The sequence below is a fragment of the Podarcis filfolensis genome, assembly GCF_964270895.1.
Source record: "Podarcis filfolensis genome assembly, chromosome: 13".
NCBI lineage: Eukaryota > Metazoa > Chordata > Lepidosauria > Squamata > Lacertidae > Podarcis > Podarcis filfolensis.
In genome coordinates this window covers 44,613,208-44,628,517 of record NC_139615.1, presented here as the reverse complement: position 1 = coordinate 44,628,517, position 15,310 = coordinate 44,613,208, and the positions used below count along the sequence as shown (strand labels likewise).

Here is a 15,310-nt window from a genome sequence, read left to right as displayed (position 1 = left end):
GTAAGGCCCAGATGCTTCGCACCACCCCCTCCAAGTGCCTGGGAAGCAGCTTACAGACCTGGGCTATGCCTGATTCTTGTCTTCCCAAGCAACCTACAAATGGAAAGCGTAATGCTGGTGGTCAACGAAAGAGGTTAAAAGACTTCCTCAAGGCAAATCTAAAAGAAATGTTGTGTAGACAATCAGGAAAGGCTGGCCCGTGAGCGTTTCAAATGGAGAACAGCCTTTACCAATGATGTCAGGGACGTTGGACACTCGAACTCAGGACAAAAGGGAAAAACAATCTAAGAGGAAGCATGTTTGGCAAACCCTCACCGTGATCAGCTCCTGCCCAGAAACCTATGTCCCCACCGTGGAAGGACGTGTGGATTCAGAATTGGCCTCCACAGTCCATTATGGACTCACCGTTAAGATTGTGTTCATGGAAGACAATTTTACTCGGCTACGTGTGATCGCCAAAGAAGAAGATGATAGAAATTGGGGGGCTATGGCCAATTCCATGGACATGGACTTCATAGAAAATCCTCATGGGAAGATGCCTCACATGTCCATGCCTCCCCTCCCCCCGGTTGGTCCAATACTTCCACCGTCTTGCTCCCTGAAAGTTGGCACCCAACTGGCAGGAGTAAGGGCTCCTTGGGGCAGCGAATAGTGTCATGGGTCAGGAATCAGCTTCACCTGCTGAACAGCAGCCTGAAGGGGGAGATGGTGGAGAGACTTCACCTGCAGCTTCAAGCACACAAAGGAGCTTTTGAGAACCGGCTTCAGCCTTCTGAAGCAGAGCTCCCAGCAGCAGTCAGAGAAGGAAAGAAAACTGCTCATTATTTTTTCATTTTAACAATATTTATTAATAAATATTATTTGATCCTCGGCATATCGAAAGCAACAATTTCCTCCAATTTCTTTATTGAAAGAATGCCAGTGATGCCATTCTCCTCGTCAGGGACTGGCACATTCAGACATCATGCGTGGCATCCCTGTCATGCAAGGCACTGAGCGGCATGGATCCCTCCAGCGACTTGGAAGGACTTTACAATCCAGAAAGGCCAGACTGGAACACCATGGATGACAAAGTTTCGCTCTTGTCCTTCAGCTTGGGAAGTGGCAACGGACAACAATCTCTTGCAGCGTGGCCCTGCGGAGGAAGGAGGACTTGGGATCCTCCTGGCAGACGTGGGGAACGGATGCCCAATGCCCCTGTCCTGACATTACTCCCAAAGAAAGCTTGGCCCACCCACTTCTCATGCAGGAAGGTTCTCCCATTCCCCGTTGACGCTCAACTTGTACTGTGTCCCTCTTTAAAAGAGGATTAGACGACTTAATGGAGGAGAGGGCAAACCTGTAGAGCCTGATGAGCCTGTAGAGGTGGAGTCAGGGTCATGGTCCTTGCAAAGTCCGGAAGGGGATTCTGTAGGCCTTGGTGCCAGCGCATGTCTTGGCCTATAGGGATGGGTACAGCGACCTGGAATCCACAAAGGATCTGAGGAAGTAAGAACAGTAGGGCATCCCTGCCCCAGGTAATCAAAGGAACAGGTCCCTCTCACTGTGGGTCGGGGAGCTGCTGGTACATCACTAGAGGGCGTTCCAGAGGTACCTCTTTCCTACAATGGTGGTCTTCTGGGGGGAGGCTTGGGCAGCAGCCACTGATAGCTGAGCAATCAAAGCTACTAAAAAAGTCTCTGGTTCTGCCGGAACATCCTACGGTCTTCTTCTGGGGGGAGGCTTGGGCAGCAGCCACAGCGGTGCAGGCGGGAGATCCTGCAAGAAAGAAGGGATCTTTAAAGCAGGGGAGAACTCCACGCTAAGGGCTGATTCCCCCTGTCCCATTATCTCCTTCCCCCTCCTTCCCCCTGTCCCATTACCTCTGAGGCAGGTATCCTCCACCTGGGCTCCAGTCCCTCCCGGGATCCGGCGGCTCCGAAGCTGAGTTGTTCCTTCGCTGCAAAGCAAAGGAGACATCAGCCGGCACTCCCAGCCAGGCTAGCCCCAGTCTGGGGCAGGAGGGTGGGGGACCTGGGAAGGGGGCATTTCCTCCTACCTGATCTTGCAAGTTCCCGCAACCTGGCCTCCGCCTCCGTACGGGCGTCTTGGCTCCGCCCCGGCCGGCCTTGCTCAGAAGCAGCAGCCAAGGTTTCCTCCCTCTCTAAAATAACTCGGGATGTTCTTCGAATTGGAGGAAACCTTGTCTGCTGCTTCTGTGGCAGGCAGGGCCGGGGAGGAGCCATGCCCGCACGGAGACGGGGCAGTGGGGAACTGGCGCGAGCGTCCTCAGCCAGGAACCGCTGGGATGTTATCTTGCTCTTCGTCCCGGGAGCCGGATCTGAAGCCTCATCCCTAGAGAAATTAGGAGAAATATGGGCTAACAAGGCAAAGAAAGAACCTGAAATGCAACATATTTCTGCCAACTGTATGCCTAAATTGAAGCCCAAACATGGAGAACTATCTATTTCCCAAAATATTTAGGTATGGGCTAGTAGGTATAGATTCATGCAGTTCTGAAGCCATAGTCATGGAGTCAGTTCCGGGGGGTGGGGGGCTGTTCCCCAAGGCAATAGCCGGGGGGAAGAGAAGTGGACCACAAAGAAACACTTCCCGTAAAACTACAGGAATACCGTATTTTTCGCCCTATAGGACGCACTTTTTCCCCTCCAAACTGAAGGGGAAATGTGTGTGCGTCCTATGGGGCGAATGCAGGCTTTCGCTGAAGCCTGGAGAGCGAGAGGGGTCAATGCGCACCGACCCCTCTCACTCTCTAGGCTTCAGGAAGCTTTCCGCAAGCCTTGGGAGCCCGCGGGAGTTCCCGTCGGGCTCCCTAGGCTTGCAGATAGCAGCCTGCATCTCGAAGCCTGGGGCGTGCTGCACAGTGCGCCCCGGGCTTCGGTTCCCCGACCTGGTTTGGAGGCTGGCGGTGGGGAGAAGCACGCTTCTTCCCGCCGCCAGCCCCACAAGCTCGGGGGACAGCGGGGAGGCGGAACGCCGCCATCCCGCTGTCCCCCGACCTGGTTTGGGCTTCAGGCAGATATCCGCAAGGCGTGGGAGCCCAGCAGGAGCCCGCTGTTCTGGGGGCTGGGGTCGGGGGAAGCTCGGGCTTCCCCCGCCCCAGCCCCGCGCCTGGGGGGGAAATATATTTTTTTCTTTATTCCCCCCCCCAAAAAAAACTAGGTGCATCCTATGGGCCAGTGCGCCCTATGGGGCGAAAAATACGGTATCTAAATCAGGCCTTCCTCCTCCAGCTGGCTGTCCCATTGCTGGCATGAGGAAATGGCAATCCCATCCCCAGCAATGGGAGAGCCACTTCCTCTCCTGGTCCACTTCCACCCACCATGACCGCTTCTGTCTGAAGGAAGGAAGGACGTATGGGGTGGGGAGAATTCTGGGATGCATCTCCACAGAAGCCTTCCCAAGCAGAGCCAGATTGCCCAATGGGCTGCTGGTGGTGGTGGGCCAGAGCCTTCGGTTTTCCTCCCAAACCATGGCCCTGGGAGAGACAAAGGACATTGTATTTTCCTGGCATAAGCATCCACTCTGGGGCACCGGGGTCCCCTGGGACCTCCCCAATTATTTGGGGCTGGGGTGAGGCGGGCCTGCTCCCCCCGCCAGCCCTATATGGCACATGTGGAGAATGGATTCCCCATGGAATTAACACACCACGACTTGAAGTGCTTCCCCACGGTGCCACAGCCGCTGCATTCACCTTCCTCTCACAGGAGCTGGGAGACAGGAAGGAAAATAAAAACAGAGGAAGTTACCAACCAGTTATTCATAACAGAAAATATCATCTGGGGACCTGCCAAGTTATTGACAGCTGTGGACAAGGCAAGCCAGGGAGCCAGGCCACACCCATCAGTGACGGGTGACGCTAATAACAATAATATTTTTTATTTAATACTTTTATTTTGCTTTAAACCAATGCAGATAAATATAAACAACCAAAATTACAAAAGAAAAATCCTTAATAATAATAATAATGAAAAAAGCTAAAAAAAACTACAAAAAACATCAAAGTACATGGCATAGAATATAAGCCATTATGGGAAAGAAAAAAGAAAAAGGAAAGAAGGAGGAGGGGGGGGGGGAAAGGAAAAAGGAAAAAAACGGGGGGGGGGGGAGAGAAAAAAAAGAGGAAGATGAGCCCAAACACAAGAAGGTTCGTCTATTGTACGCTTCCGTCAAGGTCACAACAGATCATTATTCTTATCAATTCTCTCTATCTGCATTCCATAGAATCCCTCATCTTGGGATCAGGGAACATTTCCCTATGCGGTATCATTCTAAACATAACCTTGATGAACCCTTATGTCCTAGATAATTATTTAAACATGCCCATTCTTCTTTCACCATCTTTTTAGGTTTATCTCTTATTGCATCTGTCAGCTTTGCGAGCTCCAAGTACTTGCACAATTTAACTACCCATTCATCTTCAGTGGGTGTATTTTTATCTTTCCAGTGTTTTGCCACTATAACCCTTGCTCCTGATGTTGCTTACATAAATAACCTGGTTTTATTTTTGGGAATATTATCTGAAACCATTCCTAGTAAAAATTCTTCCGGTTTCTTGCTAAATGTAGTTTCTATCAATCTCTTTATCTCTTCATAAATCATATTCCAAAATCTTTGTATCTCTAGACAGGACCACCACATATGGTAGTAATAATATTCTTATTTCTATGGGCCTCGGAGCTCCTCTTACCTTCAGAGTTCCTCCCTCTCAGCATTGCTGATAAGTCTATCACCATCATCTGACAGGCATCCCTCTTGCAGGGCACTATAAGGCTTGCTTGCAAAGCAGCACTTTGTGACATCAGCTGGCAAACAGGGGCCAGGCTGCTGGGTTGTCAGGCAGATGAATTAAGAAAAATAAAATCAGGGTGGTCAAAGTGTGCTAGGGTGAGGCCACCGTGGGTCAGGCCAGAGGGTGCTGTTGGGGTGTGTGGTTGTGTCTCCCCTTGTTGGGCATCTTGCTCCCCCGCCCCTTCCTTTGGCTGCTTGATGGTAGAGTTGGAAGGGATGCCAAGGGTCATCTAGTCCAACCCCCGGCAATGCCAGGATCCTGCCCACAGCCAGCCCTGGCTGGGCTCCAAGCTCCAACCATCTTCTTACCAGCCAGATTCACTGACCCCTTGCAATTCTGCCTGGGCTGGAGAAAGGGGAGAGAGAAACGTTTTGCTCTCTGTCCCTCAGGACATGGATATGAGAGCCACGCCATTCCTGTGGAGGAAGCAGGATCCAGTATGGGCTCTCATGTGAGTGGGAGAGTCAGCAAGGTTAACGGCAGTCTTGCGGGGACAATCAGATCAAAAATTAATAAAAGAATGGGACTGTGTTAAAGAGTACATGAAAAGGCATTGTTCTGGAATAAATATATCGATATGTAATGAATGACTTTTGCAGGGTTAGTGAAATGAAGAAACGGCTATAAAAGGCATAAAACCAGAAGTAACATATATGTAAATAAAATAACACAACAAATAAGATAAATGGGAAATTTGAAGTCTAGAAAGGGTGGAAGGATGTCAAAATGTATGTATGTATTGTTATGTTTTTTTTTGTTGATATTGTTTTTCTTTATTTTTATTTTTTCTTTGATTTTTCTTACTTATGTTTTATTTTTGTATTTTGTATTGTAATTATGCATTGAAAATAAAGTAAGAAAGAAAGAAACCATAGGCTGTGTACCCACCATACCTTTGGAGCTCATCCCCACTTCCCCTTGGGTCATGTGACCAGCAAGCTCAGGTGTGTTAACAGATTTGCTCTTTGCTAGACTGGCCGGCCTGGTTCGCAAAAGTCAGCCCAGGGATTCCTTGCCTGGCACAGTTCTGCAAGCCTATACTTTCTTTTTTTTTATAAGATATTTATTAAGATTTTTTAAGATATTACAGTAAAATTAAAAAAGAGAAAAAACAGATAAATAACAAAAATACAGAATAAAGAAAATTTAAAAACACATAAATTTTCAATTGCTTATTTTCCTTTAACTTGTTTCCCGGACCTCCTCTTACCTCCCTTTTTTGTATTCCACCACAAATTATTAGTTCAGCAAATCCTTACCATTATATTATTACCTATTTATAATCCTTTTTTTCATATTCTCTTAAAGCATTACAGCTGGAAACCACTTAATTTCAATCCAACATCATTCTAATATTCATTGATTTTACAATATTTCTGTAAATAGTCTTTAAATTTCTTCCAATCTTCTATACTTTCATTGATATCCCAATTAATCAAAATCCTACCATTTATCAATTTCTAGGGTTTAGAGTCTCCTGCAAATGTATGAATTTTTCCTGTACAGTTTTTAATGCCTCTACTGTTGTGAACCGATGCATGATTATAAAGTAAGTAAAGCTTATTTTTAAAGTTCCCAGGCTGATACCAGATTCTTTCTTAAGTGGGGCAAAAGGGGGCGGGAGGCAGCTAGCTTCATGGCTGGACTTGCTCAACACAAGCTTTTGCAGCCTGATTTCTACCCTTTTAAGTTTGCTGCCCGCCTGCTTCTTGGGAGGAAAGCAATGACCAACCTAGACAGCATCTTAAAAAGTAGAGACATCACCTTGCCAACAAAGGTCCGTATAGTAAAAGCTATGGTTTTCCCAGTAGTGATGTATGGAAGTGAGAGCTGGACCATAAAGAAGGCTGATCGTCGAAGAATTGATGCTTTTGAATTATGGTGCTGGAGGAGACTCTTGAGAGTCCCATGGACTGCAAGAAGATCAAACCTATCCATTCTTAAGGAAATCAGCCCTGAGTGCTCACTGGAAGGACAGATCGTGAAGCTGAGGCTCCAATACTTTGGCCACCTCATGAGAAGAGAAGACTCCCTGGAAAAGACCCTGATGTTGGGAAAGATGGAGGGCACAAGGAGAAGGGGACGACAGAGGACGAGATGGTTGGATAGTGTCTTCGAAGCTACAAACATGAGTCTGACTAAACTGCGGGAGGCAGTGGAAGACAGAAGTGCCTGGCGTGCTCTGGTCCATGGGGTCATGAAGAGTCGGACACGACTAAACAACTAAACAACAACAACAAGTTTGCTGCCAAGGATGGGATTTTAAAACTGTTTTTAAAGGACCAGGTGGCAACCCTACTTCAGGTATACAGGACCCACACTTTGAATTGTGCTCGCAAACATACTGGGAGCCACCGTAGATCCTTTAGGACCGGTGTTCTATGGTCCCGGTGGCATTCCAGCACCTTAAATTTTTTGATTATCCACCCCCCCCCTTTGCACTGTCAACGCAACTAAGATGGCTCTCTGCTGCGTGCCCAGGGAAGGGCCGCCCTTGCCTGCTGCAGAGGACACCTCGTGTGTAAAGAGAGGGAAGCTGATTGGGAAGCAGGGCAAGAAGAAGCAGGCAGCTTCCGGGATGCTGACTCCTGGACGTCTTGCAGCTGTGTGGATGCAGGAATGGCTGGGCATGAGCCCTGGTCCATTTGTGGGAAAGAAAGAAAGCTGCCATTCAGGGATATCTTTATCAGCACCACATGCAAAGTCACAGTGGGGTGAATAAGATTTGGGAATACCGAGAAATGTTACTCAGAGTAAACTGGAGGGTGAAATATACTCAGAGTTGCAAGTGATTTCATGCTCTTTATTCAGCTCATAGTGGTGAGGAGGAATGAATGAATGTCCCCTCAAAGTATCTGCTTTATATACATTATTTACACAATGGGCTGCACATGATTGGCTAATTCCGGAATTCTACTGTAAGCCAATCAGGTTGTGGATTCACTTCTATCTGGAGCATGATTGGGTGGTTCCTGCCAACCAATCATACTGCTGCATTGTTCTAGGACCAATCAGACTGCTGCATTCTGAATCCTATTGTTCTAGGACCAATCAGACTGCTGCCTTTTGGATCCTATTGTTCAAGGACCAATCAGACTGCTGCAGTTTGGATCCTATTCAACTCAGTACATAACAGAGAGGAAGCAGAGTAACAGGGTGGGGTGCAGTGGGGAGGGAAAGCGGGCAGATGGAAAAGCTCAAAATTGATGCAGGACTGCAGGAGCTATCAGGCAGACTTAAGAGGAGTATCATTTTACAGTGGTACCTCGGGTTAAGAACTTAATTCGTTCTGGAGGTCCGTTCTTAACCTGAAACTGTTCTTAACCTGAAGCACCACTTTAGCTAATGGGGCCTCCCGATGCCGCCGTGTGATTTCTATTCTCATCCTGAAGCAAAGTTCTTAACCCGAGGTACTATTTCTGGGTTAGCGGAGTCTGTAACCTGAAGTGTCTGTAACCCGAGGTACCACTGTACTTAAAATGAGTATCATTTTATGGAATTCAGTGTGAAATACAATACAATAAAATACAATATATAAGAAACAAAGGAAGCAATTAGGGCACAATTTTGGGGGGAAATGATTGTTTCCAATCCTGATCGGGAGGCTGTCTTCTACTTGGAAATAAATCCCAACGGTTCAGTGGGGTTTACTCCCAAGTAAAGCGTGCATAAAGGGACGTGGGTGGCGCTGTGGGTTAAACCGCAGAGCCTAGGACTTGCCGATCAGAAGGTTGGTGGTTCGAATCCCCGCGACGGGGTGAGCTCCTGTTGCTCGGTCCCTGCTCCTGCCAACCTAGCAGTTCGAAAGCACGTCAAAGTGCAAGTAGATAAATAGGTACCGCTCCGGCGGGAAGGTAAACGGCGTTTCCGTGCGCTGCTCTGGTTCGCCAGAAGCGGCTTAGTCTTGCTGGCCACATGACCCGGAAGCTGTACGCCGGCTCCCTCGGCCAATAAAGCGAGATGAGCGCCGCAACCCCAGAGTCGGTTACGACTGGACCTAATGATCAGGGGTCCCTTTACCTTTACCTTTAAAACGTGCACGGATTGAACCTCGGATTGTTCCATCTACCTCAGAGTGGCTGGGACAACCTCAATGGCTAATACAATTTGTGTGTGTGGAAACAATGTGTGTGTGTGTGTGTGTGTGTGTGTAAATACTGCTGCCCTGAGACCTTCCAGAGCAATTGCTGGTCAGTGTAGGCATCTATGTTGTTGTTGTTGTTTAGTCATTTAGTCGTGTCCAACCCTTTGTGACCCCATGGACCAGAGCACGCCAGGCACTCCTGTCTTCCACTGCCTCCCGCAATTTGGTCAAACTCATGTTTGTAGCTTCGAGAACACTGTCCAACCATCTCGTCCTCTGTCGTCCCCTTCTCCTTGTGCCCTCAATCTTTCCCAACATCAGGGTCTTTTCCAGGGAGTCTTCTCTTCTCATGAGGTGGCCAAAGTATTGGAGCCTCAGCTTCACGATCTGTCCTTCCAGTGAGCACTCGGGGCTGATTTCCTTCAGAATGGAGAGGTTTGATCTTCTTGCATATATATATATATGTACACACACACACACACACACACACACACACACACACACACACACCGTATTTTTCGCTCTGTAGGATGCACTTTTCCCCCTCCAAAAACTAAGGGGAAGTGTGTGTGCGTCCTATGGAGTGAATGCAGGCTCCTTGGCTTCAGCGATAGCAACGTGAAGCCTCCGAAGCGCAGAGGGAGCGCTCCCTCCGCGCTTCGGAGGCTTCGCGTTGCTTTCGCTGAAGCCTGGAGAGCGAGAGGGGTCGGTGCGCACCAACCCCTCTCGTTCTCCAGGCTTCAGGGATAGCCGCCTGAAGTCTTTGGAGCGCAGCGGGACCTCACGCTGCGCTCCAAAGGCTTCAGGGTTAGCTGCGCAAAGCCTCCGCAGGGCAGCGGGGTGAAGGCACCCCGCTGCCCTGCGGAGGCTTGAAAGGCTGTCCCCGAAGCCAGAACAGAGAGACTGAGCACTGCACAGCCCTCCGTCTCGCTGTTCTAGTTTGGGGATGCTGGGGCTTTATGGGAAAACCCCGGGCTTCCCCCTTCAGCCCCGACACTGATTTGATTCAAAATATCTTTTACTTGTTTTCCTCTAAAAACTAGGTGCGTCCTTTGCTCGGGTGTGCCCTATAGAGCGAAAAATACGGTGTGTGTGTGTGTGTGTGTGTGTGTGTGTGTCTTCTGCCCATCTGACTTGGTTGCCCCAGCCGCTCTGAGGTGGAAAGAGCAATCTAAGTCCTAAATCACCTTCTTGTGTTTCTGTTTCCGAGGAGCTATAGCTCAGTGGCAGAGCATCTTCTGGGCACCCAGAAGGGCTTGGATTCACCTCCCTGCTTCGGTTCAGGTGTGGGGATTAAAAGGCCCAGCTTGCAGGTTCGATCCCCACCTGGGACAGCTGCATCTTCCTGCATTGCAGGGGGTTGGACTAGATGACCCTCAAGGTCCCTTCCTGCTCTGTGATTCTTTGATTCTAAGGATGCTGGAAGCATTTGCACTCCCGCTGTGCTAACCCAACACAGGAGCACAGAGAGACAGACTGAACCTCAGCCACAGAGGGTTCAGTCGCCAGAGGTGAATATGCAGGAAAGCGCCTGGCCCTTGGCCTGGCAGAAGACCTCACCCACTGGGCTGCAAAGACAGCTGCCTCAGGAGCCAGGTCCCGGGTACCGGGAGCTCCAGACTGCCTTCCTCTGGCCTGGCTGGCAGCAGCTCACCTGGGAATCAGAGTTTCCCCAAGCCTCACCTGGGGATGCTGAGGACTGACCCTGTGGCCTTCCACAGGTGCTGAGCTATGGCCTAAAATGGTGGGTCCATCCTTTGTATATCTAGGCAAGGCTGGGAACAACTTCTATCTGCCACCCTTTGGAGAACCATGGCCAGGCAGTTGACAGCTGGGATGAGGAACTGAGGCCCACAACCTGATTCTATGCACCCTAGAGATGGCACAGAGAGAGAGAGAGGCAGAGACTGTCTCTTGTGGAGAGGGGACTCTGCAATCTTGCAGTGCAGCAAACATGGCCCACTCTGGCTTGACCGTATTTACCGTAAGAAATTTGTCTTCTTAAATCTTTCCGTCTTCTTACCTGTTCTTTTCACAAGGGGGGCTTTGGCAGCAGCAGTTTTCTCAGAATTCTTTTAAATCCTATTCCTCCACTTAAAAAAGAAAAAGAACCTTGCAGTTTTATCAAACTGTGTTCCAAGCCACAATGTCAAGGGTGTGAGTGTACTTAGGGGGAAGCCTCATAACAACTCATAACAACCCACACACCCCTCGCTGTGGGTTAAACCTCAGAGCCTAGGACTTGCCTATCGGAAGGTCACGGTTCTAATCCCTACGATGGGGCGAGCTCCCGTTGCTCGGTCCCTGCTCCTGCCAACCTAGCAGTTCGAAAGCACGTCAAAATGCAAGTAGATAAATAGGTACCGATCCGGCAGGAAGCTAAAATGGCGTTTCCGGACGCTGCTGTGGTTCGCCAGAAGCGGCTTAGTCATGCTGGCCACATGACCCGGAAGCTGTACGCCGGCTCCCTCGGCCAATAAAGCGAGATGAGCGCCACAACCCCAGAGTCGGCCACGACTGGACCTAATGGTCAGGGGTCCCTTTACCTTTACTTATTGTGAAGGTGACGGTTCCTACATTTCGGGGGAACTGAAGCCATAGGGGAGAGGCATGCCTTATGCCGCCACCTCATACAGAACCTAACTACTATGTTCCTCCTTTATAAGTGGCTCCCTGGTAGAGTGTCTCCCTTGCAGACAGAAGGGCCCAGATTCAATCCTTATTTGCAGTGAGTTAGGTGCAGCCATGGCAGATGCCTGTATCTCCACCAGCTGGCATTCTGCGCCACCTTTTTGCTTGTTTTCTTGCTGCATCATTCATCCGTCTTGACATCCAAGTAACACCAACAGCGAGAAGCCAAGTCAGGAGAGCAGGGAGGGGAAGAGAGATCAAGGATTCGGATGGAAGAGGGACCTCAAGCAGTTGCGGAAGTTGCGCTGGGACCCGTTGGGTTGGATAATGCATTATTGTTGAAGAGAATACCTGCATTATAAGTATGCCAAAAGAACACGCATGACCTGACGTGTTATTATCAAGCTGCGTTCTTGCTGGACACCAAGCTGCTTTCAAAAAATCACTGAGGTGAGTAGCATAGCATCTTGGATCAGGGAGTCAAAATCTCAGAAGCGTCAATTCGGAAAGCTGAATTCAAGGGAGGCAATAGCTGAAACCAGCTCTGGCCACGTGGGGGCAGCAAAATACAGTTTTTGAAAGCATCTGCATTACATCCTATGGTGTATTGTCACTAACTAAATGAATACTTGTCATTTGGAAGGCTATAGAAGGGCAAGAAGCAGGTTTGAATTTGTGTTGGGGATCTATCAATACCAGCCTTGGATTATATTAAATAAAAATTTGAGCTGGACATGTGCCGAGCTCCATTTTCAGCATTACCAGAACAATTATCCTAGATAGCTCAGTCAGTAGAGCACGAGACCCTTAATCTCCGGGTTGCGGGTTCAAGCCCCATGTGGGGCGAAAAGATTCTTGCATTGCGGGGGGTTGGACTAGATGTCCTCAAGGTCTCTTCCAACTCCACAATTCTGTGATTTATTCTATGGCCATATACTCTGAAACTAAAGGTTTAGCTGTACCCCCAGACGCTTTTCAAGAATTCTCTCTTCTTATATGGATTTAATTGGGGCAGTTTCCTTGCTTTGGTGAGAGTCTTAGAGGCTGCTTGCCGATGAGCTGCTCTCTCCCTCTAGTGCCACAAGCTCATTTCCCAAATTGCGACAGCCCAAACTCTTCAGAGCTTGCATTGCTCTGGCGAGGAGCTCATTTTTGTTTTGGTTTTTTTTTGCATATATATATTGTCAGGGAACTGCCATCGGAGCCAAGAGTGGAGGTAAGGCTCCCCAACGATGCAGGAGAAGGGACCAGCAGGAAGAGAGAGAACACTTCCTTTGGGGAAGGAAATCGGCGTGACACCAGGAAGAAAGGGGAGCAGGGAAGGACTTCGGAGAGATGGCTCCAAGACTCTTCCACAGAGACCAGCGGGGAGAGCCCAGGACCTCCGCTGGCCACGCCCACTCTGCGCAGAAGACTTCCGCGCAGGGAAGCTAGGCGGAGACTTGGCGTCTAAGAGCTTTTATGTTGGAAGAAGTTCAGGAAACACCCACTGACGGATTCTGCCAGTGACTGACACAGCCACGGAGAAAGGGCTGTCCAGCCAGGGAAAGGTTTAGCCAGACAACGTTGCCTAGAGCAGCAGCCCCCTTACGCACGAGCAACCCCAATTCCCTTTACATATATATATATTCGTTGTTTTTTAAAGATGGCAGGTGAAGTCATCAAGCACAAGGAAAGAAAGATTAAACAGCAAATACCTGGGTTATATAAGGCAAAGAACACGAACATTCAATCTAAAATGTCCTTTTTCTATAAACTTTTTAATATCTACAGTTCCACAGTTGCAGACATGAAACAGTTATTGCCCTGGATAGAGATGTATTACCTGATTTTTTAAAAAATACCCAGTTACAAGACATTTGTACTGACAGTAAACACAGAACAAAAGTAATATATTTAAGCATTTAATGTGCCTTGTTTTTATCAAGGCAGGTGAGAGATTGTGTGTATCAAAACAAGTGCTGTACAACTACTGTTTATATGGTTTACTTGAAGCCACAGGGACACAGTAAGAAACATTTTCATGAACAGAAGGATGGAGGATGTGCGCATTATAAGCAACCAAGTTTGTGTTCAACCAAAAGATGAGGATCTCCCATTCCTTCACTCTGTGCCGGGTCGTTCAGAATATCCTCAAAACCAATGCAGTCACAGTTGCCTTTCCAGATATCCGGGGACAAGTTAGAACTAGGAAGGAAAGGAAAACGCTGGACCTGCTTCGCTGCTTGGAATTCCATCTGCAGCTTCAGCGGTGCATGCAGCTCTGGAATATTTCTCAGAGTAGACAAATTCATCTTATCTTGATTTAGCAACAACAACAACAAAATTATCCGGTGTGTCCAAAGGATGAACAGGGAAAAGTTCGCTCTTCACATTTGTAAAGCCTCTATTTATCACACCACAGCTTTCAAATGCTTCAGCAGCTGAAAAATCAGAAACCGGAATACAGTCTGTCCGCTGAGATCCAAACGCTCTGGAGTTCGCCTCAAGCTGTGGTTTTTTTTTATAAAAAAAGAAGGGGGGAAAGGACAGTGGTCAAAGACAATGGGAGCTGTAGTCAAGCAACCCCTGTACAAAGGCCGCCAGTCCCCAAACCCGCCTTATCAGTGCATGCCTTTTTTCAGAAATGCACCCAGAGCATAAACACGTACACTCAACTTGGAGGGTGTTTTCCCCGCCCCATGCAGAGGTTCCCTTCCTCTTACCTGGTCATTTTGGAGGAGGCTTGGGCAGCAGCCACAGCGGTGCACGATCGAGATCCTGCAAGAAAGAAGGGATCTTTGAAGCACTGCTTCTTGGGGTCAAATCCTGTTGGCTGCTTTTGCAGTGGCATCTGGGTGGCCCCTGGGAGAAGAGGAGGCTGGACCAGACGGGCCCTTGGCCTGATCCCGCAGGCCCTCCTGGTGTGTTTCCAAAGGCCCCCTCCTACCCCCATCCCATTACCTCAGGGGCGAGAGGCCGTAGTCTGGGCTCCAGTCCCTCCAGGAATGCGGTGGTTCCATGGCTGAACTTCTCCCTCGCTGCAAAACAAACAGAGACATCAGAAGGCTCCTGTTTCCCAGCCACGCTAGTCCCAGTCTGGGGCGGGGGGGTGGGGGACAAGGGAAGGGGCATTTCCTCCTACCTGATCTTATCAGGGCTCCCCACTTCTCCACCGTACGGGAGTCCGACTGGCCTAGCACAGAAGCAACAGCCAAAATCTCCTCCCTCTCAGAAATCACCTGAGAAGCTGTTTTAATGGGAGGAAACTTTGGCTGCTGCTTCTGTGCCAAACCAGGCCGGGATGGAGCCATGCCCGTACGGAGAAGGGGCAGTGGGGACGCGCCGCGAGGGACGTCTGCCGGGAACCGCCGGGATGTCATCCGGTTCTTCATCCCCCGGTTCTTCATCCAGGGAGCCGGCGCTGGAGCCTCATCCCTGGAGGCGTGGCCCTGTGGAGGAAGAAGGACATCACATGAGAATGGAAGCCACAGGTGGGAGAGTGTTTCTAGGACTCCCAAAACACGTCCCACAAAGATCCCTTCATTCCCTCTGTCCTCGTACCTGATGTTCGCCACGTCTCTCCAGGGATTTGGCCAGAACAAAATAGGTGTTGGGGAAAGGCTCCCACATTGCAAAGAAAAAAGAAACATGAGCAGGCGCCTGGCTCCCTGCCATGCTAGCCTCAGTCTGGAGCATCAGGGTGGGGGACAAGGGAAGGAGGCATTCCTAGAATATGGGGCACTCAGCTGGCATTTCCACTTACCTGAGCTGGGAGCCTTTCCCTCTTTGTTCTGGCCGGCCTCTCGCCTAAGGAACAAACA

General features: G+C 49.2%; 1 protein-coding gene across 5 annotated transcripts; it reads right to left on the bottom strand.

Annotated features, from left to right (window-relative positions):
- Positions 1 to 1,533: 1,533 nt before the first annotated feature.
- On the bottom strand, positions 1,534 to 14,878 carry LOC310748130 (uncharacterized protein; the record flags this gene model as incomplete). Of its 5 annotated transcripts, none has more annotated exons than XM_083583733.1 (4): positions 1,534 to 1,601; positions 1,696 to 1,758; positions 14,451 to 14,527; positions 14,632 to 14,878. In XM_083583733.1, the coding sequence occupies 3 exons, from the start codon at positions 14,867 to 14,869 to the stop codon at positions 1,699 to 1,701; spliced, it is 375 nt and encodes a 124-aa protein (XP_083439859.1). In that variant the 3' UTR covers positions 1,534 to 1,601; positions 1,696 to 1,698. The 5 variants fall into 5 exon arrangements, 4 of the variants coding, with proteins under 4 accessions (XP_083439859.1, XP_083439861.1, XP_083439858.1 ...); XM_083583735.1 differs by lacking the exons at positions 14,451 to 14,527; positions 14,632 to 14,878 and adding exons at positions 1,863 to 1,939; positions 2,039 to 2,225; XM_083583732.1 differs by lacking the exon at positions 1,534 to 1,601 and having other exon boundaries at positions 1,623 to 1,758.
- Between the last annotated feature and the right edge of the window lie 432 nt (positions 14,879 to 15,310).